The following is a 24,748-nucleotide window of genomic DNA, read 5'->3' as shown; positions in this document are numbered from 1 at the left end:
GTTCATAGATTGTACATGATATTGTCCTCCATCTCCATGGAAAATCAGGTATGCAGGAGTCCCACCTAAGAGGGAAGGGCATCTGATATCTTTGATGCAGGAAGAATCAGCCACATACTTTCAACACCCACTGGGAATCAGTGAATTTTCTGAAGTGATTTGGGAGCACCAATACATTAATACTTGTAGTCAACATCTTAAAGAGGGCCAAGGTAAAACAAAAACACATTGAAATTACTTATTCCTATGCAAAAAACAGCCCCAGTCTATTTTCAGGCATACCCGCATATTCGATATCTAAGTGTTCAACTTTGTTTTATCCCATATGGTTAAGGATTTTTATGGAGAAGAACGTCTGAATAGAGTGACCGATGTACTCCTTTCTACTGTGAATTGTGACGTTTATTGACAGTTGATGTTCAGATAATTAGATGACTAACTATATCTTTCAGGTTACTTTCCTCTCTATATGGCTTTGTTTTCCAAAGTGTATACTTAAAAAGGTCTTTCCTTATTTATACATTATCCCCAAGTAGGCATTTGGAGATACTGAGTCATGACTGAATTCCAGTTAAAGGCATGGCCGCTCCCTTTATATGTTATACTTTTGTTCTTGTGTCATAACTATGATACTGAGGCAGTTGTGAGGTCCAGGCTAGCGGTTTGCCACATTCATTACATTTGTAACGTCTCTGTGCAACAGGAACTATGGTAATGAGTAAGGCTTGAGCAGTCTGAAACGTTTTTTACCACATTCTTTGTAAGTTTTCTCTGCAGTATGAGTTCTGTGATGTTGGAGGCTTGAGTACTGATTAAAAGGCTTGCCAAATTCTTTGGATTGGTAAGATCATCTCCAGTATATATTCTCTAATGAAGAATCAGGGTTTAAGCTTTGCTTTAGTATCTTGCCACATTCCCAATGGGTATCATTACTCTTCACTATGAATTATCTGATGTGGAATAACAGTTGAGCAGTCCTTAGAAATTCTGTCATAGTCTGAACATTTAGAAGATTTGCTCTAGTATGAATTGTGTTAATAAGTCAAAGTTGAACAGTAATCAAAAGTTTTCCCACGCTCTTTATGTTGGTAAAGTTTCTCTCCAAGATGAATTCTGTGATGTACATTAAGATGTGCCTGGAGGGAACGGCCTTGCTACATTCATTACATTGGTAAGGTCAATCTCCAGTATGAATTTTGTGATGGTTGGTAAGGCTTGAGTGGTGCGTAAAGGCCTTGCCACATTCTTTGCATTGGTAAGGTTTCTCTCCACTGTGAATTCTGTGATGTCTCTTAAGGGCTGATTGACAGTTAAAGGCTTTGCCACATTCTTTACATTGGTAAGGTTTCTCTCCACTATGAATTTTGTGATGTCGAGTAAGTTCTGAGTGCCCTTTAAAGGCCTTGCCACACTCTTTACATTGGTAATGTTTCTCTCCAGTATGAATTCTGTGATGTACACTAAGATGTGCCTGGCGGGAAAAGGCCTTGCCACATTCTTTACATTGGTAAGGTTTCTGTCCAGTATGGACTCTGTGATGCATATCAAGATGTTCCTGGCGGGAAAAGGCCTTGTCACATTCTTTACACTGGTAAGGTTTCTCTCCACTATGAATTCTGTGATGTCTCTTAAGGGCCGATTGCCAGTTAAAAGCTTTGCCACATTCTTTACATTGGTAAGGTTTCTGTCCAGTATGAATTCCTTCATGTTGTCTAAGGGATGATTGCTTGTTAAAGGCCTTGCCACATTCTTTACATTGGTAAGGTTTCTCTCCACTGTGAATTTTTTGATGTCGAGTATGTTCTGAGTGCACTTTAAAGGCCTTGCCACACTCTTTACATTGGTAAGGTTTCTCTCCAATATGGATGCTGTGATGTACATTAAGATATGCCTGGCGGGAAAAGGCCTTGCCACATTCTTTACATTTGTAAGGTTTCACTCCAGCATGAATTCTGCGATGTTGTATAAAGTTTGAGATGAACCCAAAAGCCTTGCCACATTCTTTACACTGGTAAGGTTTCTGTCCAGTATGGACTCTCTGATGTACATCAAGATGTTCCTGGCGGAAAAAGGCCTTGCCACATTCTTTACATTGGTAAGGTTTCACTCCAGTATGAATTCTGCGATGCATCGTAAGGGCTGAGAGCCGGTTAAAGGCTTTACCACATTCTTTACATTGGTAAGGTTTCTGTCCAGTATGAATTCTGTGATGTTCTGTAAGGACTGAGGCCCGGGAAAAGGCCTTGCCACATTCTTTGCATTGGTAAGGTTTCTCTCCACTATGGATTCTCTGATGTAACTTAAGGGCTGAGTGCCAGTAAAAGCCTTCATTGCATTCTTTACATTGGTAAGGTTTCTCTCCAGTATGAATTCTGTAATGCTCTGTAAGGGCTGAGGGCCGGGTAAAGGCCTTGCCACATTGTTTACATTGGTAAGGTTTCCCTCCACTATGGATTCTGTGATGTGTCTTGAGGGCTGAGTGCCAGTTAAAAGCTTTACCACATTCTTTACATTTATAAGGTTTCACTCCAGTATGAATTCTGCGATGTTTTATAAAGTTTGAGAAGTACCGAAAGGCCTTGCCACATTGTTTACATTGGTAAGGTTTCTCTCTAGTATGGATTCTGTGATGTCTCCTAAGGGCTGTGCGCCAGTTAAAGGCCTTGCCACACTCTTTGCATTGATAAGGTTTCTCCTCAGTATGAATCCTGTGATGTTGAGAAAGTTGTGAATGATGCCTAAAGGTCTTACGACATCGTTTACCTTTGGAAGGTGTCTCTGCAGTATGAATTCTTTGATGTCTTGTAAGGGAAGAGGGCCGGATAAAGGACTTGCCATCTTCTTTATCTTGGTACGTTTTCTCTCCAGTATGAATTATTTGATATCCTGTAAGGGTTGAGGACTGGTTAAAGACATTGCCATATTACATCTGCAATGGTTTCTTCCCTCATGAATCCTCTGATGACCACCAACATTGGAAGACTGGTTAAAATTTTTCCCACATTCAATATATTTATAAAGATTCCCTCTCTTAGGGATACTCCTGTGTGGAATAAGGTTGGCACTTTGATAAAAGACTTCCCCATATCTATTACATTCATCATCGTTCTCTGGGAAAGGAGTCCCCAGATACCTTTGCCCTTCACTCTGCCCAACCTTGATCCAGTCTGTCGTTAAGTGTACATTCTCAAGGGAACTATGTTTATATCTACTCATGATCCTTTTTGGAACGAAGCGTCAATGCACGACTTTGGCAGGAATGTCTCAGTGCCATGTGAAAATATAGCTGACTGAGATAAAAAAAGAGAAAAGTAAAATCATTCTGGGGTACTACTCTCAGAGGAATGTACTGACAACTTCTAATATAGAACCTTAAAATCAATCAGAATATCAGGAAGACAGCTAAGAAGAAATCACCAGGACTTCCTTCTTCCATGGACACGTAAACTTGCACACAACGAATTGACCACATAGCTTAGTAGAGAATTCTGTAGTATCTCGTGCTGTAGCACAAATCACGTTCTTATGTCTCAGAAAGTGAAGAAAGTACCATATGTGCTCAAAATTAGCAGAAGAAAGGCAATTGAGACCTAAGACAGAAATGAAAACTGTAGAATAAAGCAAAAATAGGAACAATCAACAACAGAAAGGTTGGTGTTCAGAAAACCCCCCAAAGTCAACAGACCTGTCTCTAATGAAGTCAGAATGATAGAGAAGACTAACTAAAATCAGAAGTGAAGAAGTGAAGGCAGACACAGTATAACTGATCCCATAGGAATAAAAATAAATCTAGCCCACAATAGATAATTATCTGGCAAGAAGTAGATAACAAAGAATGGTTATGACTTTCCAAAAAGATAAAACCTACCAGGACTCCATCATGAAGACATCTGTCTGTCTGTCTGTCTGTCTCCCTAGCTATCTAGCTACCTACTTACCTACCCACATATCAATCTGGGGTGTTTAACACAGCATAGAGATTTTGGGTACCTGGGGGAAAGAAAGGTGCATTTTGGCACACTGTCCAAGTTCATTTGGAGAGTAGAGCAAGAGCCCAGGCATGTACCACAATGGCATTTTGATGCCCTCCCTTACAGCCTTGAGAACTGTACCAGTACTCTTGTGGTCAGAAAGCAGCTCCTGCCCAAGATTTTGGAGGAAAGATCATTCTCCTCTTTTCCACATCCCCAAGAAATGATTGTTACAACAACTGTGCCTCTGATTTTGAAGAACTAGACATAGATTTCCTCGTATTTGGAGTGTCAGGAGGGGAAGTTGGCACAGCTCCACAGGGTGAGAGGGCTTGATTATTTACAACGGGTGGTCTGCCTTGCACATTTGGTCCTTGCAGGCCTGTCATGGCAGAATCATTGGTTGCCAGGACCAGAGGCAATACTGGGGCTCAAGCCTCCATCGTCAGGGGAGGGGCTCATTTGAGATGGGGTAGACTGTGTGCAAGCAGCATCTCAGTTTCCCGGTTCACCTCGTGGTGGTTCTCTATGGCTTTGGGCGCATTTTGAATATAATGGCATTGGGCAGGATATTATTGAACACTTGCCAACAATTGCGATATAATGAGAACTACAGTCCAAGGGGAGAATACTGGTTGTTGCTTTATTGGAATAAGCTATTTTCTTAGGTGACACTATTATTTACACTGACTTTCAAGTTTTTAATAGATCCTAAGGATGAGAATCTTAAAATGATAGAAAAGTCTCCCTCCTATCATTTAAAGGATTATAAAATTATTATCCGTATAATTTTCCATGTATCCACCTATTAATACTCTACCAAAATACAAAGCTTTCTTTCCTTAGATACTCTCCAAAAGTGTTTTTTTTTAAATGAAATTATAAATGCAGATTATTTTCCTCCTTCCTTATAGTTGGGCATTATTCCACTTCATTGGTTTTCTACCAAAGGATTTTGGGTTGTTCCCAATCTTTGGCTTTTACATAGGGGTGGTGAATACTTGAAGGTCACTGTTGTGCAAGTTTGCAAGTACTGTGTAGGTAAATTTGAGGGAAAACTGTTAGCGAAGACATGAAAAAGTATACATAATTTTGCTAGATATTACCAAATTGCCTTCCACAGCTACTTAGAAAATTTCACCCCCAATAGCAAGTATGCCTGTTTCTCCCCAAGGTCACCCAGAATGATTGGCACTATTTTGCTGACTTTTTAAGGCACATAGTCTGAGTTCAGTATTTCTGGCTTGAGTCTGCTTCATAGGCCAGCAGTTGTGGCTCTCTCAAATTTCCCTCTGCTAGTGCACCCTTCCCACAATCACTTGGCAATGAATGTGTGTGCAAATGTAAACTGGAGAATTGGGAACCCAAATTCTGCAATGTGAATGAAACACACAAAAAGGTCTTTGCCTTTAAGGAGCGCCTGGGTGACTCAGTAGGTTAGCATCAGACTCTTGATTTTGGCTCCTTTCATGATCTCATGGTTTGTGACATCCAGTCCCTTCTCGGGCTCTGTGCTGTCCATACAGGGCCCGCCTGGGATTCTCTCTTTCCAAAAACAAATAAATATTAAAAACAACAACAGGGGTGCCTGAGCCCCTCAGTCGTTTGAGCAATTGAATTTGGCTCAGTTCACAAACTCGTGGTTAGCCAGTTCAAGCCCCACATTCAGCTCTGCAGGAGGAGAAGGAAATACCAAGGAAAAATCAGAAATTCATAAAATAGTTGGGGCACCTGGGTAGGTCAGTCTGTTAAGCGTCTGACTCCTGATTTCAGCTCAGGTCATGATCCCAGAGTTGTGGAATCAAGTCCCGGGTATAAGATTCTGTCTCTCCCACTCTGCCCCTTGCCCCAGCTTGCATACGCGCTCTCTCTTGCTCAGAATAAATAAACACATAAAGAAAACTAAAAACTTAAAAATTAGAAATGAGAGACCAGAATAAACAATAACATGGAAAATAATGCCCAGGTTTTTCAAAACAAACAAAAATGGAAATTCTCCAACTCCATTATAAGAAAAAAGGAAAGGTAACTCAAGCACCAATAGGGATGAAACAGAAACCTCACAACAGATAACCGCAGAAATATATAGTGTGATAACAGATCACTATCAACGATGATATACTAACAAGTTAGACAAAGTAGGAAAAAATTTTAAAGAACGCACAAGTTACCAAGATTGAGAAATGAATTTTGAGCTCAAGAAATAAGGAATCTTCTTAGAGCATCACAAATATACAAGTTGAATTTGGAGTAGAAAACCTCCCAGCATAGGAAAGCCCACAGCCTCTTGCCTTCATTGGTCAATTCTAACAAACATTAAAAAGAAAATAAAATTTTGGGCACTCTTCATCAAAATCTTAAACACAGAATAGAAGGAACCCATTCAAAATAACCCTAGGAGGCCAGCATTACCCTGGTACCAAAGCAGGGTAATTGCCACACAAGAACAAAATATCTGGTTTGTCTGTCCTAAGTATTGCTACTCTGGCTTTCTTTGGACCTTCATCTGCATGAGAAAGGTTTCTCTATCACCCTCACTTTTTTTTTGTTTTTTTTTTTTAATATATGAAATTTATTGTCAAATTGGTTTCCATACAACACCCAGTGCTCATCCCAAAAGGTGACCTCCTCAATACCCATCACCCACCCTCCCCACCCTCCCACCCCCCATCAACCCTCAGTTTGTTCTCAGTTTTTAACAGTCTCTTATGCTTTGGCTCTCTCCCACTCTAACCTTTTTTTTTTTTTTCCTTCCCCTCCCCCATGGGTTTCTGTTAAGTTTCTCAGGATCCACATAAGAGTGAAACCATATGGTATCTGTCTTTCTCTGTATGGCTTATTTCACTTAGCATCACACTCTCCAGTTCCATCCATGTTGCTACAAAAGGCCATATTTCATTCTTTCTCATTGCCACATAGTATTCCATTGTGTATATAAACCACAATTTCTTTATCCATTCATCAGTTGATGGACATTTAGGCTCTTTCCTTAATTTGGCTATTGTTGAGAGTGCTGCTATAAACATTGGGGTACAAGTGCCCCTATGCATCAGTACTCCTGTATCCCTTGGATAAATTCCAGCAGTGCTATTGCTGGGTCATAGGGTAGGTCTATTTTTAATTTTCTGAGGAACCTCCACACTGCTTTCCAGAGCGGCTGCACCAATTTGCATTCCCACCAACAGTGCAAGAGGGTTCCCATTTCTCCACATCCTCTCCAGCATCTAGAGTCTCCTGATTTGTTCATTTTGGCCACTCTGACTGGCGTGAGGTGATATCTGAGTGTGGTTTTGATTTGTATTTCCCCGATAAGGAGCGACATTGAACATCTTTTCATGTGCCTGTTGGCCATCCAGATGTCTTCTTTAGAGAAGTGTCTATTCATGTTTTCTGCCCATTTCTTCACTGGGTTCTTTGTTTTTCGGGTGTGGAGTTTGGTGAGCTCTTTATAGATTTTGGATACTAGCCCTTTGTCCGATATGTCATTTGCAAATATCTTTTCCAATTCCGTTGGTTGCCTTTTAGTTTTGTTGGTTGTTTCCTTTGCTGTGCAGAAGCTTTTTATCTTCATAAGGTCCCAGTAGTTCACTTTTGCTTTTAATTCCCTTGCCTTTGGGGATGTGCCGAGTAAGAGATTGCTACGGCTGAGGTCAGAGAGGTCTTTTCCTGCTTTCTCCTCTAGGGTTTTGATGGTTTCCTGTCTCACATTCAGGTCCTTTATCCATTTTGAATTTATTTTTGTGAATGGTGTGAGAAAGTGGTCTAGTTTCAACCTTCTGCATGTTGCGGTCCAGTTCTCCCAGCACCATTTGTTAAAGAGACTGTCTTTTTTCCATTGGATGTTCTTTCCTGCTTTGTCAAAGATGAGTTGGCCATACGTTTGTGGGTCTAGTTCTGGGGTTTCTATTCTATTCCACTGGTCTATGTGTCTGTTTTTGTGCCAATACTATGCTGTTTTGATTACAGCTTTGTAGTAGAGGCTAAAGTCTGGGATTGTGATGCCTCCTGCTTTGGTCTTCTTCTTCAAAATTACTTTGGCTATTCAGGGCCTTTTGTGGTTCCATATGAATTTTAGGATTGCTTGTTCTAGTTTCGAGAAGAATGCTGGTGCAATTTTGATTGGGATTGCATTGAATGTGTAGATAGCTTTGGGTAGTATTGACATTTTGACAATATTTTTTCTTCCAATCCATGAGCAGGGAATGTCTTTCCATTTCTTTATATCTTCTTCAATTACCTTCATAAGCTTTCTATAGTTTTCAGCATATAGATCTTTTACATCTTTGGTTAGATTTATTCCTAGGTATTTTATGCTTCTTGGTGCAATTGTGAATGGGATCAGTTTCTTGATTTGTCTTTCTGTTGCTTCATTGTTAGTGTATAAGAATGCAACTGATTTCTGTACATTGATTTTGTATCCTGCAACTTTGCTGAATTCATGTATCAGTTCCTGCAGACTTTTGGTGGAGTCTATCGGATTTTCCATGTATAATATCATGTCATCTGCAAAAAGCAGAAGCTTGACTTCATCTTTGCCAATTTTGATGCCTTTGATTTCCTTTTGTTGTCTGATTGCTGATGCTAGAACTTCCAGCACTATGTTAAACAACAGTGGTGAGAGTGAGCATTCCTGTTGTGTTCCCGATCTCAGGGAAAAACTCTCAGTTTTTCCCCGGTGAGGATGATGTTAGCTGTGACTATCACACTCACTTTGTATCTGTGTCTTCAGGTCTGCATGGAGTCTCTTGTAGGCAGCACATAGATGGGCCTGGGCTTTATTTTTTGTTGTTTTTGTTTGGTTGCTTTATTCCATCCAGAGACCCTTTGTGTTTTGGTTGGAATGTACAGTACGTTTTCATTGAAAGTATTTATTGATACATATTTATTGCCATTTTATTATAGTTTTGTCATTGTTTCTAGAAACTTTCTTGATCCTTTTTCTGTGTCACTTTTGGTGTCTTCTTTGCACTTCAAGATTCCCCTTTGACATTTCCTGCAAGGGCTAGTTCAGTGATGAGGAATTCCTTGAGATTTTGCTTGTCTGGGAAACTCTGTCTCTCCTTCCCTTCTGAATGATAGCCTTGCTGGATAGAGAATTCCTGGCTGCCTATTTCTCCCAGTCAGCACGTGGAATAGATGATGCCACTCTCTTCTGGCTTGCCAAGTTTCTCTTGAAGAATCACCAGGTAACCTTATGGGTCTCCCTGATAAGTGAAAGAGGTCTTCCTGCTTTGAAGAGTTTTTATCACCGTATTTTGAAAATTTAATTCTAATATATCTTGCTGTGGGCCTGCTTTTGTTGATTTTAACGGGAGTTCTCTGTGCCTTCCGGATCTTTTTTTTTTTTATTTAAAAAAACTTTAAGTTTTTACTTTTGAGACAGAGAGAGACAGAACCTGAACACGGGAGGGGGGGGAGAGAGAGGGAGACACAGAATCTGAAGCAGGCTGCAGTTTCTGAGCTGTCAGGACAGAGCCTGACATGGGGCTCAAACTCACGGACTGTGAGATTATGACCTGAGCTGAAGTCCGATGCTTAACTGACTGAGCCACCCAGGTGCCCCTGTGCCTTCTGGATCTGTTTCCTTAGCCAGAATAGGGAATGTTTTGGTTATTATTCCTTCAAATATTTTTTCTACCTCCTTTTCTCTTCTTCCAGTACCCTTCTAGTACTATTCCAAAATTTACAAGTACTCCAGATGATTCTGATGAAAGCTAAGTTTGACAGCCTCTGCAGGAACTAAGTCAGAGAAAATCCTTGACTTGGCCACAGATAAGTGACTCTTGGAAATCTGTTTGTGATCATGCTCGTGTGGTCTCACACTCACCATACACAACAGGTTTACTTTCTTCATAAGTAAAACTGACTCTAATAACATAATCTGTACAACACATTAGTACATGTTATATGTTGTAAAGAGACCAAATATAGCCTTCTCATTATAAATCTGTACTTGCTGGCTTTTACCCTAAGACCATCAGTAATTGCAGGTTCATGCGGTTCTTCCTCAGCGGTCCATGTGCATGTAGAATAAATCCCCGTGCATTACGTTTAAGGATATTCTAAATTTAAGGGCTAATTTCAGGGCAAAGTGTGATGGCCTTTTTGTCAAATACTGTGAAACAGTTCAGAGAATGGGAGCAGTTTGCAAATATCTTATGTGTCCACCAGTGCTATGATTTCTAATTAGACTAACCCATATATCACAATTCTGGTCCAAGACTTGGAGGGAGTAGTGACTTGGGGAGGAGGGCCTTCCCTGAATGGAAACAGAAAGACTTCAGATCCAGTTCTCTAAGTCCTGTCAGATTTCCATTGCCTCCTTTGCTGCATGGGACATGGTTGGATGCATGTTGGTGGGGCAGGTACACTGGGACATGAGTGAGCAAGTATGAGGACATTCACAGGCACCGAAAATGCCAGAGCAAGGAAATAATCAGTATGGAGTATACTCTAGGGTGCCTGAGGTATTTTTTTTGTTCATTATAATTTTTCTATTATTTTTTAAATTTACATTCAAGTTAGTTAACATATAGTGCAACAATGATTTCAGGTGTAGATTCCTTGATGCCCCTTACCCATTTAGCCCACCCCTCCACCACAACCCCTCCCATAACCCTCTGTTCTCCATATGTAAGAGTCTCTTATGTGTTGTCCCCCTCCCTGTTTTTACACTATGTTTTCTTTCCTTCTTTTGTGTTCATCTGTTCTGGGTCTTAAAGTCCTCATATAGTGAAGTCATATGATATTTGTCTTTCTCTAATTTGGCCAAGCATAATACTCTCCAATTCATCCATGGACTTGCAAATGGCAAGACTTCATTACTTTTGATTGCCGAGTAATACTCCATTGTGTGTGTGTATGTATGTATGTATGTGTGTGTGTATATATATATATATGTGTGTGTGTGTGTATATACACACACATATATATATATATATACACACACACATATACTCCACATCTTCTTTATCCATCCATCCATGGACATTTGGGGTCTTTCCATACTTTGGCTATTGGTGATAGTGCTATTATAAACACTGGGGTGCATGTGCCCCTCTGAAACAGCATACTTTTGTCCCTTGTGTAAATACCTATTAGTGCAATTGCTGGATAGCAGGGTAGTTCTTTTTTTTATTTTTTGAGGAACCACCATACTGTTTTCCAGAGTGGCTGCACCAGTTTGCATGCCCACCAGCAGTGCACAAGAGATCCTCTTTCTCCACATGCTTGCCAAAATCTACTGTTCCCTGAGTTGTTCATGTTAGCCATTCTGATAGGTGTGAGGTGGTATCTCATTGTTCCTACATCACTCTTTAAAATGAATATTCCTTACCTAACTTTGCCAATAGGCCTATGGTGTTATGGAAAGACACAAGTAAAAGATACACAATCAGGTCTCTCACTTACTACACTCACATGCATATATGTGAAAATGCTAATATGCAAAATTAACACCCATCACAGGACATCAGCAGTGGAGAAATAGGGAGGACCGGGAAGTTGCTCCTCCATGGAGACAGAAATGGACTAAGTTACCTTGTGAGTGCTCCAGAAGGCAATTAGGAGAACCCCACCCAGGCAGGCAAGTACAAAAGACAAAGAAAAACATCAAAGAGACAACGTTTGTGACACTGGCCCACAACAGCTACTCACCCTTCCTGACACTCCTTGGCAACACTGTGTGGAAACAGTTACCTCTCATCAGGAGGTGAAAACACAGGAGTGACCTCTATGTTCAGTGATCTGGCTTTTTTGCAGGTGCCTGAGGGACTTATTTCTGTCATGAAGGACGTGGAAGCAGAGAGAATGAGGGCACCTGCTGGATGCACTGTGATGGCTGCTCAGACAACAGGTGAGCTTTTGTTTACACACTGGAGAGACTAAAGAGCTGAGGACAACAGAGGAAGGTATCATGGGCTCTAAAGAAGTAACTATACTTCCGTAAACTGGGAAATTCCAAAAATTCAGACGTTACCAATTACTTGTGTTCTCCTGTACAAACAAGTTCATAAGCCTAAACCCAGAGTTTGTTTTCTTAAATTCACTAATCTCAACAAAAGACCACAAGGCCATAAAGAAATAGAAGTACTTGTTTCACTCACAGGAATGAAATAAATCTCCAAAACTGACCTTGAATTAATCAGGAAGTATTAATGGTATGACCAAGAATTCAAGAAGAAAACATCATAAAGATGCTCATGGAGGAAGAAGAGAAAACAGACAGGTAACTAAATGAGAGCAGAAAAACTATGCATGACCAGAATGGAAACCCAAAGAGGCAAAGTATAAGAAACAATCACCCAGAATTTGGGAGCTCAAGTGGAGAATCTTTGAATTTAAAAATATACTAAGGAGTCAGCAACAGACTTGATCAAGCACAAGAAAGAACTGGGCAACCTGGAGACCCCTTGTTTTAAATTACCTAAGAGGACCAAAGAAAAGTGTGGAAAAGAAGACAGACTCAGGACACATGGGACACCTACAAGTGGACCAATGTGTACATTATGGGGACCCCATAAAGAGAGCAGAGTGAAAGGGGGCAGCGAGTTTCCATGAAGAACTAAAGGCTTGTAGTTCCCCTGTATGTGGAAAGGAGAGGCAAGTTCACAAGCACAGTAAATTCACAGTAGGATAAATATCAATGGCAGGAGATGGGTGAGGGACAGTTTGCTTGGTGATGGCTATTAAGGAAAGCACTTCTTATGATGAGCACTGTATGCAAATGATGAGCCACTGAATGAATTATACTGAAATCAATATTGCACTGCATATTACCTAATTAAAATTTAAATAAAAATTGAAGGAAAAAAGACAAGACATGAACACAGTTGTAATTAACGGACCAAAAATGACCAGTGAAAAGAGAATTTTGAAAAGCTTGACAAAGGCAACTTATCTTGTACAAGAGAGCTCCTACAAGATTGTTAGTGGGGTTCTCGGTAGATGTTATAGAAAGAAAAGCATTGAACGATGTATTCAAATACTGAAAGATCAAAAAATATCCACCAAGAATACCCTACCTGGCACAGCTATTTTCCATGCATGTAGAAATGAAGACTTTGCCAAGGCAAAACCCCTCTAAGTTTATCAGCAGATCTGTCCTACAAGAAATGTTTTTTTAAACTTTTTTAAAAAATGTTTTTATTTATTTTTGAGACAGAGAGAGGCAGAGCATGAGCAGGGGAGGGGCAGAGAGAGAGGGAGACACAGAATCCGAAGTAGGCTCCAGGCTCCATGCTGTCAGCACAGAGCCCGACGCGGGGCTCGAACTCACAGACTGTGAGATCATGACCTGAGCTGAAGCTGGACGCTCAACCGACTGAGCCACCCAGGCACCCTACAGGAAATGTTAAAGAAAGTCCTTCTAGGGGCACCTGGGTGCGTCGGTTTGTCAAGTATCCAACTTTGGCTCAAGTCACGTTCTCACGGTTCGTGACTTCAAGACCTGTGTTACTATCTTGCTGACGACTTAGTGCCTGGAGCATGGTTCAGATTCCGTCTCTGTGTCTCTCTCAAGATATAAATAAACATTAAAATTTTTTTTTAAAAAGTCCTCATTGAGCTGAAAAGATTCTAAACAGTAACTGAAAACACATGATAACCTAAAGCTCTGAGAAGTATAAATGTTTACACAATTATAGACCTGTAGTGTTGTAACAAGGTAGGACAAGTCACATTTATTTCTGCTACAGTCTTTTTCTTAAATCAAAGCATAAAAATCAAATCTAGGTAATAATATATGCAATATAAAAATAGAATTTGTAATGTCATCAATATAAAGTGGGTGCAGATGCAGAGATGATAAGTAGAAGAATTTGTATAAAGTTGACACTCTCGGCTTAAAACAGTGTGTTAGGTGCATGAAGGTGGCTCATTCGGTTATGTGTACAATTCCTGATTTCAGTTAAGGCGTGGTCTCCCATTTTGGGAATTCATGTCCTGAGTTGAGGGTTGCTCCAGTGGCTCATTCGGTTAAGTGTTGGACTTCAGCTCAGGTCATGATCTCGGGGTTCATGAGTTTGAGCCCCGCATTGGGCTCTATGCTAACAGCAAGGAGCCTGGAGATCCAGATTCTGTGTCTCCCTCCCTCTCTGCCCCTCCCCTGCATGGACTTGGTCTCTCTCTGAGGAATAAATAAACATTAAAAAAAAAAAAAAAAAAAAGCAAGCCCTGTGTTGAGCTCTGCACTAGCAGCATGTATAAAATTTTGTTATACCTTTAAGATGCTTTAAGTAATCTCTAAGGTAACTGGAATCAAAGTACATACAGACATTACATTCACCAATAAATACATGATGAAATTAATTCTATTAGCATGATAACTCACCTAAACAGGATACAACATTCATTTACCACTAATCAAGGAAAGAAATACACAAGATGAATCACAAGTACGCACAGGTAATATTGCTACAAGTACATAGATACTTTTATTAGCGAAGGGCATAAAGCTGATCTTATCTGAGTTAGACTTACTCACGTTGTCCAAAAACATTAGGAATTGAAAATTGTCACCCTATCAGGCACCTGGGTGGCTCAGTCGGTTGGGCAATGAACTTCCTTCAGGTCATGATCTCACAGATAATGAGTTTGAGCCCCACATCGGGCTCTGTGCTGACAGCTCAGAGCCTGGAGCCTGCTTCACATTCTGTGTCTCCCTCTCTCTCTGCCCCACCCCCACTCACATATTCATATTCTCTCTCTCTCTCTCTCACCTTCAAGAGTGAAATAAGACATAAAAACAAAATTAAAAAGGAAATTGAGACCCTAAAACAAAATACAAAGGTAAAAGCAAAATCCCACCTAAATAATGCTGTGGCAAGTTCCATACAAAAGGAAGCACATTATTATGGAATTGCAAGACCAGACAAAATGTAACCCAAAAATTTCTACATAAAAATGATGAAGTATTTAAAAGAGGCCCATGATAAATGTAGATATTTTTTAAAGCTTATTTTGAGAGAGAATGCTCTCCTAAAGCAGAGAGCAGAGGAGAAACAGAGAAAGAGGGAGAAAGAAAGAATCCCAAGCAGGCTCCACGGTGTCAGCTCAGAGCCCAATGCAGTCCTCAGACTCATGCATTGTGAGATCATGACCAGAGCCCAGGCACCCCTAGCTATAGCTCTAATTTTCAACTGTGACTGTGTACCCATGAAAAAGGAACATTTTCAATTACTGGCATGTGTTCACAGGCATTATAATTGTCAAGAATGTTCCTTAAAATCAACCATGGAAACCTCTAATGAAAACTTTTGTGAATTAAGCACTTAAGACATTAAACAATGTGTTATGTTAATAGATTTCTCCTATCACACAGATTTCAGGGTATAATCCATTGTTCATTTTTTTAATGTTTATGTACCTTAGAGAGAGAGAGAGAGAGAGAGAGCACAAGCCAGGGAGACTTAGAGAGAGAGGCAGACACAGAATCCGAAGCAGGCTCCAGGCTGTGTGAGATCTCAGCACAGAGCCAGACATGGGGCTCAAAGTCACAAACCCAAGATCATTTCCTAAGCTGAAGTTGAAGGCTTAACCAACTGAGCTACGCAGGTCCCCTATAATCCATTCTTTAGAATCAAGCAAACAAAAACCTTTCATTTCTTTTTTGTGAGTGTGTAAAACGTTTGAGTAGAAATGGAGAGAGGGAGAGAGAGAAGGGAATTCCAAGCGGGCTCCACACTGGGTAGAGAACTGGACTTAGGGCTTAAATTCAAAGCATGAAGTCATGACCTGAGTTGAAATCAAGAGTCAGATGCTCAACCCTCTGAACCACCCAAGTGCCCCAAAACCTTTCATTTCTAAATAAACAATCAAAAATGTAAAATAGGCCAACAATCGCTTTTTAAAAAAAATATTTGGTGTTAAATTCAGATACATTCTGAGTAAATAAACAATAATTGATTTTTTCTCACGTGAAATTACATTTATAATGAACTCTTTTTCTAAACATAGGATGTTTCCTAATTCTCTGCCTCACTTCTTATAAAGCAAATGCCCATGGTATATCAGGACTTTTGATATAATACATCATAAAGGAATCTCCTATATAACGACTCAGAGTGAAAACATATGACAAAGTCACAGGGACTTCATATTATACAAGATAAATTCATAAAAGGATTCAATTAACAAATAAAGTAACAATTGAGACTTTCTTATAGGCTGTGAGTTTTCACTTCTAAATATCCTAGCTCCCCTATGGCATTAATTTATATAGAATTATATGAAAATAATAGGTACTTTACATCATTTCACCATTGAGGAATGCAAAACATTGAGTGGAAATTTCTTATTTTACTTAATACAAAGAAAATGAAAGTTTATTTGGACGGAGAGATAAAGAGAAGTGTGGAAAGGGCAGAGAGACAAAGAGAGAGAGAGAGAGAGAGAGAGAGAGAGAGAGAGAGAGAGAGAGAGAGAGAGAGAGAGAGAGAGAGAGAGAGAGAAGGGATGGTGGGAGGGAGGGAGAAACCAAGCACCATCTGGGCTGTCAGCCCAGAACCCTATGTGGGGCTTGAACTCAGAAACCCTGAGATCATGCCCTGAGCCAAACCAAGAGTTGGACTCTTAACCAACTGACTCACCCAGGCATCCTGAACTTTCTTTTTTTTTTTTTTTTTTTTTTAGAAACAGAGAACATGTGCCAGATGGACAGAGAGGCAAAGGATCCCAAATGGGTTCTTCACTGACAGCAGAGAGGCTGATGCAGGGCTCAAATTCAAACTGTCAGATCATGGCTTCAGCTCAACCCAGACGCTTAACCAACTGAGCCAACCAGGCAACCCAAGAAATGAACTTTTGAAGTGGAACAAAGAACGAGATTTCCTCATATTAGGGAGTTGCTTTATCACCTGATGTGATTACTGGGTCTGTATTTTGTATGATTAAAATGAAAGCCACCTTAATCCTGGAAAGGATCAACCTGAAAACTTGTGATGTCTCCCTCTAGCGTTCCTGGGATTTCTGCACCTCACCTCAAGGTGCCCACCACTATCCTGACACACTTCACACAAGAAGCAAAACAGAAGTCAGAAATGCATTGGCGGACAGTTCCTCAGAAATACAGAGATTTCCGCAAGACCTCAAAGCAAATGGAGAACCAATTAGATTATGGAGGACCTCACTGTGGATGTGAAGAACCCTCCGTGGAACTGAAGGAGAATCCTTAGAGAATGGAAAGCTTGGTATGTTGGAAAGCAGATGTCCGATGTGAGAGGAAGAGACCTGAAACTGGCCTTTTCAACCTAATTTCCATTCAAGCAGAGCTGCTCAACCGCATTTTAAGGTCCAGTTCCTCCTTCACAACTGGACCTCACCTCTGTCATCCGCTTCATTTCCACCTACCTGGGTGTGTAGCTACTGTCTCCTTTCTCTTCACGGCCCAGACATCCTTCTTGTGTTCCAAAAAGATGACCAGGTCTGGCTTTGACACAACAAGACCTGTTTATTAGAAAAACAGAATATGAGTGTGGTTGGAGATTCTAACTTCTGATCCACTATTGTGCGTAGCAGAGCAGAGAGGACAGAGTAGAAGCTAGAAAATGATTTCCCAAGTGCTGTGGCCCAACAACCCCTTTAGAACATGCAGGACAAATTTTCCATGTTCAGATCTTGACCTCCACTTCCGAGTACTACAATGACAGTAATGAGTAGAAATCTATATTTAAGACAAAAGAGATACCATTTTATGCCACTTAGCCTTTAGAATTATCATTAATGTACAGAAATGATGATGTTACCCTAAGGAAGGGAAGGTAAAGCTGAAAAGGAAACACCATGAAGATTTTTCTCTACATCCACAAACCCCTACTTCTTTCCCTGACTGCAGGGATCTGAATCCCAGTCATGCAAAGAGGAAGATTCCAAGAGACAGTCTTCAAGGGAAGGAACAAATCCCTGAGTATGGTTTGGGAAACGTGAAAGGAGTTATCCTCACCCAAGAAAAGGAGGTGTCCGTAGTTCTCTAACATCACATCCCTGTACAGTTCCCACTGACTGTGGTTCAGGCACCTCAACTCTTTCTGAGAAAATTCTATGGCCACATCCCTGAATGTCAGCAATCCCTGCAATAAAAAAGACACTTATCAAGTGGCCACAGGCAGAGTTCATAATGCTAGGTCAAATGAAAGGGACAGTTAATGTCACCAGCCAGACTCCAAGACCTGACTTTAATGCTTGTGCTTGTACCCACCGATCTTAGTTCCACACTTTACTTAACCTCTTTTTCTATCTTACCTTTTACTTCACAAAAAACACCCCATGGGTATAGTCTCCTGTAGTGGAAACAGAAACCATCCAACAAAACGTAATGATTGCCCTGAGGAAGAGCTTGGATGAGCTCAGTTGGAGATTAACCCCTGACTCACACCTAAGCAAATGCATAACCTTCATCTCATACATACATTTTATTTTAAATCTTATGTCTTTGAGTGAGATAGAGCGTGCCCAAGTGGGGGTGGGGCAGAGAGAGAGAGAGACAGAATCCCAACCAGGGTCCATGCTCAGAGTGGAGCCTGACCTCAGGACTTTCATCCTGACCTGAGCCTAAGTTAAGAGTAGGACGCTCAATGGACTCCGCCACCCAGGAGCTCCCTTTTACCTCATTATAATACTAAAATCTCACCCAAGGAGGAGCACAAACCTCATTTCCTATGAAATATGCAGAGTATGTACACAACTGTTCTCTTAAGGCTTATGTGCAACCTTATACTCCACTTGACATAAGATGATGGCCTCCCCTTTCTGAATATCCACGCTAACCCTAAATGAAAGGACACCATTCCCCCTTCCTCCGTGAGTATCTGATTTGGAACTTCCTCCCTGTGATTTCCATGTTTCTTGTAAATCATTTTTGCTTTGCTCACATCCTCACCTGGTATAGTTTTTTTGTGATCCACCAACGACTGAACTTCTGTTAGTTCAGTTAGATCAGGAGAACTGGTTCTGGCTTAGGTGAGGTTCCTGCTTGATGAGGTAAGATTATTTGTCACCCAGTATTATTCTCTAGCATATTCTTTACCTTGGAGGTAAGAACCTTTATAAATACTGTGTTTATTCGAGAGAATTTTTAAAATGAAGGCATCAACACAGGCATATACATTTTGAATATTGTATTTACATCATACAGTACATGTGCTATCTATTTCTTAAATGGAAAGTTCTGGGGAGTGACAAATGTACTTAGCATATTCTAATATGAATTAGAATTTCACAACAGGACCTTGGGGATCTTGTTAAAATGCAGATACTGTTCAGGAGTTCTAAGATGGGGTAGATGTCTGCATTTCTAACGAGGTATTAGTCTATGGGCCAAGAGATACATATTTCAATAACGAAGAAGAACTCAAAGACAAGAACTTTTGGGGAACTTGGAACTGAATGGGATTCATAGCAACTATGGGTTCTACTAGAATAGCAAGAAAGGCAATAAACCTTTCCAAGCATTTCCTGGTTAGTAGAGAGCATTCACAGTTTTTCATAACTTATTGGAAAATAAATCATATTCTAAGACAACAGACACATTATTCTTCTATTTCCATGTGAATATTTTTTCAAGTATCCAGTACGTGGTAGGGATCAGGTTTTAACCCAGGTCATCTGACCTGGAGTTGGCCTAAAATGACACCTAAAATATACGGAGGGGCCCCTAACCAAATGATCATAGCAGGTGTCAAACCTGAAGAATGATGGAAAGAAGGTATGCACACAAAATTGATCACCCTTATACATTCCATGCTCACATCCATAAATATTCAAAGAAGTTGTATAGATATTAAATGTAGAAAAGTATACTGGTGACTAGGAAACATTTTCAATGAAGGACACCTGGGTGGTTCAGGTGGTTAAGTGTCCACGTCTTGAATTTGGCTCAGGTCATGATTTCACAGTTCACCAGTACAAACCCCACCTCAGGCTCTGTGCTGACAGTCTGGAGCTGGCTAGGGATTCTCTCTCTCTGCCCCTGCCTCTCTCTTCCTCAAAATCAAACAAAATGTTTTCAGTGACATGAAACTCATAAAACTAATTGTAGATAATGGTGCTTAGGTCTTTTACTCACACTATCAACACAAACACACATTAAGATACAAATACAACAGTTATTTCTGACTCTAGTATGATGAGGGATACAATCAGAAAAATTTTCACCTTTAGCACAGAAAGCTAACATACAGTTGTATTATGTGGACATTCATCAAATAAAGGCTGGTTCCTATATTTTTCTTTAAGGTTATTTATATTGTGAAAGAGAACGTGGGTAAGCACGGTGTGAAAGGTGGAGAGGCAGAGAGAGGGAGAGAACCCCAAGCTGTGACTCCAGGCTCCAGGCTGTGACTGAGCCACCTAGGTATCCCTGGTTATTACAGTTTTACAGGGTCTCATGACCACGGGTACATGTCACCACTGCTTCATATTGAACTGAATGGTAAGCACCAGAGAAATCTTGCAGAAGCAGTTTTACACGTAGAAATTTAAAGAAACATTTGTGATTGAACACTCTGTGCACCTACCCTCCCCTTGAACATATAAGCTTCATGCAGCCAAAGTACAGTTCTTTCTGCCCCCGGGTCCTGCCCTGTGCTACTTCAATAAACTATCTGGCACTACACAGTATCTCAAGAGTTGTCTTGACCGTAGTACTCCATGACCTGCTAATATAGTTTTTATTTGAAAGCTTTTTTAAATTTTATTTTTTAATTAATCATTACTAAGGAGAGAGAGAGACAGAGAGAGACAGAGAGAGACAGGGAGAGAGAGACAGGGAGAGAGAGACAGGGTGGAAAGGAGAGAGGGCAGAGACAGGGAGAGAGAGAATACCAGGAGGGGCAGAGAGAAAGGGAGAGAGAAAGAGAGAGTCATGGCTCCTGTTCACCTGATGCTGGGCTCCTGCTCAGGATTGGTGAGATCATGAACTGAGTGGAAGTCCGACACTTAATGAACTGAGCCATGCATGTGCCCCTCATTGAAAGCTTTACTTCATTCATCATTTGTGCTCTGTTTTATTTCAGGGTTTTAAGATACTCAAACATGGTAATTATGTGATTCTTCTTTCGTTTTTTGAAATACACAGAAGTAAGTAGAGTATGCATGTGTCATGACTATGCAGCAAAATAAAAAGCTACAGGATGAAGGTCTGACTCATTGAGAACCTTGACCCCCAGAGCTCATTACATCACAACAGTGAGGTCTCATTGTCTGGTGGGGACTAATGTGATGTGGGCCAGGAGTCAATGTTCAAGGAAATAGTCTTGAGCCTTTTTGGTAAACGAGGCTGTTTGTGTAAAAGCACAGGGACAGGATCTGTGGGAAGAATGAGCCACAGGGTGATTGAGAGGAGCTGTTGATTATATACTTTTAGTTGCGGGGGGAGAGGAGAAATATTAGTTTCTACAGGGATTTAATATGTTAAAGAAGACTTCCAGGACCTAGAAGTCTGTCTAGGTTAAAGCTAAGCTTGCTGTTTGCCTCTAGGAAACCATCAGCATTAAAGCAGTTGTCAATTCCTTGAGGAATATCTTCCTTGGCCAGTCTTGAGTATTTCTGCCGGGGTTGTAAGTTGGGAGAAGTTTTCATTTTATCCACATTTCTTTTGCATTTGTCCTCCTCCTCAGAAACTATGAGGAAGGGGTGCCTGGATGGCTCAATCAAGCTTCTGACTTTTCAATTAGGCTGAGGTCAAGACCTCTTGATTTGTGAGTTCGAGCCCCTTGTCCCACTCAGTGCTGACCTGTGTCACCTACTTGTGACTTGGCTCTCTCTTGGCCATTCCCCTGCTCTCACTCTCTCTCAAAATAAACTTAAAAACTTAAAAAAGAAAAAATAGCTACAAGGTAAAAAGAATGCAAGAAAAGAGAAACTAGGAGAAAGGTATTTCCAGTTTAAATGTGATGGTGCCTGGAAATTGCTCATGGAATCTGGCTGAAATCATTACAACTGAAGAGAAAAATATGAACATTACAGGGGAGGAATCTGGCAGAGAGCACAAACCCAAGTAATAGAAGATAACATCAGCTGTAAGGAAACAAATTGATATCAGTGCCTAAGGCACACCTCAGGACAGGGGATCACCGGTGTGTTCTTGAGACCCCAAAGAGTAAATCACAATATAAACAAGTTAAGGACACAGTGGATTTATACAGACTTTACCACATATACTTGTCATGTCCTGGAATATCTAGGATATCTTAAAGTAGCTTTTCCACATCCTCAAGAGCAGGAACATTCTAAGTTATTCTGTGCCTCATATCCATCTTGTGTATTTGTGCATTTTCATAATCCTCGTCTACCCGGGGCACAGAAAGCATTCGGGAAGACCTACACGGGAATGGTTTTCCTTGATTGGTATCCCAGGACCAAACCCCATCAGCAACAGGACAGTTGGCCTCAACACCTTCCTCTCTGGATCTGTCACAAAGGGAATATTTTCAATACTTGTAGGAATTTAATTCAAAGTGACAACTGCTTTTGCCCTACTAGAAGCCAGGTTGGAGAAAAGGGAGAGAGGTCTCTGGGATATAGGGGAGGAATGTTCTGAAGACATAACCTAGAATATCATTTGTGAAATGTTAATAATAGGTTAAAATCTGGGGCACCTTGGTGGCTCAGTCTGTTGAGCGTCAACTGCGGCTCAGGTCGTGGTCTCGCAGTCTGTGAGTTCGAGCCCCACATCCGGCTCTGTGCTCAGAGCCTGGAGCCTGTTCCGGATTCTGTGTCTCCCTCCTTCTCTGACCCTACCCTGTTCATGCTCTCTGTCTCTGCCTCAACAAAATAAACGTTGAAAAAAATTAAAAAAAAAAATAGGTGAAAACCTAAAGCAAAACTATAAGAACCAAACAAATAAAACCATTGGTATTTAAAATTTTTTCATTTAGAGAGAGAGAGAGAGAGAGAGAGAGAGAGAGAGAGCGCGCGCGAGCGAGCGAGAGCCCACGCATGCATGCAAATGGAGGACAGGGACTCAGGTAGAGAGAGAAAATCTTAAGTAGGCTCCAAGCTCAGAAGGAACCCTGATGCAGGGCTGGATAGCAGGTCCCTGGGATCAAGACCTGAGCCTAAATCAAGAGTCATATGCTCAACTGAATGAACCACCCAGGTGCCCTGCAATTTCTACATGCATGGATTATCCTGAGAACAAGGTGACAGGTCCTCTTGCAATGGACTCAAGGCTTACCTGAGAATTGGCCATTTCTCCTTTCCTCTCCTCTTCAAGAGTTTTCTCAGAAGATTTTTGTGGAGAAATCCCAGCTGAAGTGGGAGCAAATGCCTTTAAAGCCACCAATGCAACCTCTTCACCAGTAACCCGGTCACCTGCAGGCAGGGCTTTGAAATGCAAAAAAGACCCAAGTTCCTCATCATTTGTGTCAGGAGCTATTCAGAAACTATGGTGTCCCACCTGAAGACCAGCCTCTGAGTTTCCTGTCTCTGCTTTTGGCAAGGGGGGGGGGGCTCCCCTGGTGGGGGGGGGGGGCTCTCCTCCCACAGAAGCCCACAAATTCTGCTTGAGCGTAGGAACAGTGTGTTACATGGACCTGACCCTCCCCAACTCCTGTACCGCAGATCCTTGAGCCAAAGCCTGCACTCAACTCTGATAACTTAATGGGAAGCCTTTCCACTTAACTCTGGCTTTCCTTAGCATTTTGATAGGAAAAGATGGGATTCAGTAGGGAGAAAGGGAACCATTAGGACCTGAGGCCCCTGGGTGGGGAAAACACATTTTGGAACAATGCTGGGAATGTCTGACTACCGCAAACCCCCTCAGGTGTAAGGTTCCTCTTAAGAATGTGACAGACACCACCTATTCCCCTGCAGGAATTTGACTAAAGACCTAACTAAAAACTGGTAGTAGATGATAAAACTTAAAACCCACAAGGAACAGTATGGCCATAGACCACTCCTCCTGGAATAGAAATGAGCCAATCAGGAGGGAAAACCCAGCACCTGGAGTTGTTAATCCAGTAGGCATAGGACTTGAGAAGGAACAAGGGGGAAGGGAAGAGGGAGAGACCAGAACCTTATACCACAAAGGCCCTTGCCTATTGTCACTGGTATTCACATTACAACGCCCCCTCTCTGTAAAGAGAGCTTTCCTACTACTCTTCCTCTGTTATACTGTAATAAAGGTTTGCCTTTTGCTCATTTTGTGTCCACATCTTTATTCTTTGAATCGCTGAGAAAACAAATCCCTGAATCCTGGGTATTTATGTAAAAATCCCATAACAGAATCCCCTGGAGCACTTCACTAAAACAACACTGTTGTTTCCACCCACACCAGTTGAGGGAATCTGAGGGGGAGGGTAGCAGCAATGATTATTAATGCAAACTCCACACAGGATCCTTTTGGGAAGCATTTGGGAAGTGAACAAGGAAAACACAGTAACCATGGGTATGGTTATTGTCCAGATTTAAATCCATGCCTTCTCCACTGATCAGAGTTTCTGTAAATTTACACATTCTCCTCCATTTGCTTCACAGAAGGACACATGTTTACAAATGGAGCTTTCCCTGATACATGCGAATGAGCAAGTTTTGGGGTGATAGTGGGGTGGTCCAGAGCTGATGGCCAAGAAAGAATTCTTGAAGACATTTTTTCCATTGGCATGGAAGATCTTTTTCCATACCTGTGCTTTCAGCCTGAGTGTGTTCCTACACCTGAAGTGAGTGTCTTAAAGGCAGCACATATCCTTCATTTGTGTACTTCTTTCCTTTCAGCCAATGAATCTCTTGGATGGAGAATTTAGTCCCTCTATATTTAAAGTACGTATTGACACAGGTATGGA

At 41.1% G+C, this 24,748-nt stretch overlaps 1 protein-coding gene across 1 annotated transcript; it reads right to left on the bottom strand.

The window, feature by feature from the left end:
- Positions 1–1,177: 1,177 nt before the first annotated feature.
- Positions 1,178–23,157, bottom strand: LOC122234249 (zinc finger protein 420-like). Its single transcript, XM_042970022.1, has 4 exons — positions 23,143–23,157; positions 17,911–18,037; positions 17,319–17,414; positions 1,178–2,886 (listed from the first exon to the last, which is right to left on the bottom strand). Exons 1-4 carry the CDS (start codon positions 23,155–23,157, stop codon positions 1,178–1,180), a joined length of 1,947 nt encoding a protein of 648 aa, XP_042825956.1.
- Positions 23,158–24,748: the final 1,591 nt, after the last annotated feature.

This window comes from Panthera tigris, chromosome E2, assembly GCF_018350195.1.
Source record: "Panthera tigris isolate Pti1 chromosome E2, P.tigris_Pti1_mat1.1, whole genome shotgun sequence".
In the NCBI taxonomy this organism is placed as follows: domain Eukaryota; kingdom Metazoa; phylum Chordata; class Mammalia; order Carnivora; family Felidae; genus Panthera; species Panthera tigris.
This window is presented reverse-complemented; position numbering and strand designations above follow the sequence as displayed.

Bases quoted from the DNA above. Each gene is read 5' to 3' on its own strand.
- LOC122234249 (XM_042970022.1), bottom strand. The intron at 17,415-17,910 runs GTGAGGATAACT...TCTAATAAACAG, and splicing joins CGGACACCTCCTTTTCTTGG to GTCTTGTTGTGTCAAAGCCA. The intron at 2,887-17,318 runs GTAGGTGGAAAT...CAACCCTTACAG, and splicing joins GACAGTAGCTACACACCCAG to GATATCAAATAATTCATACT.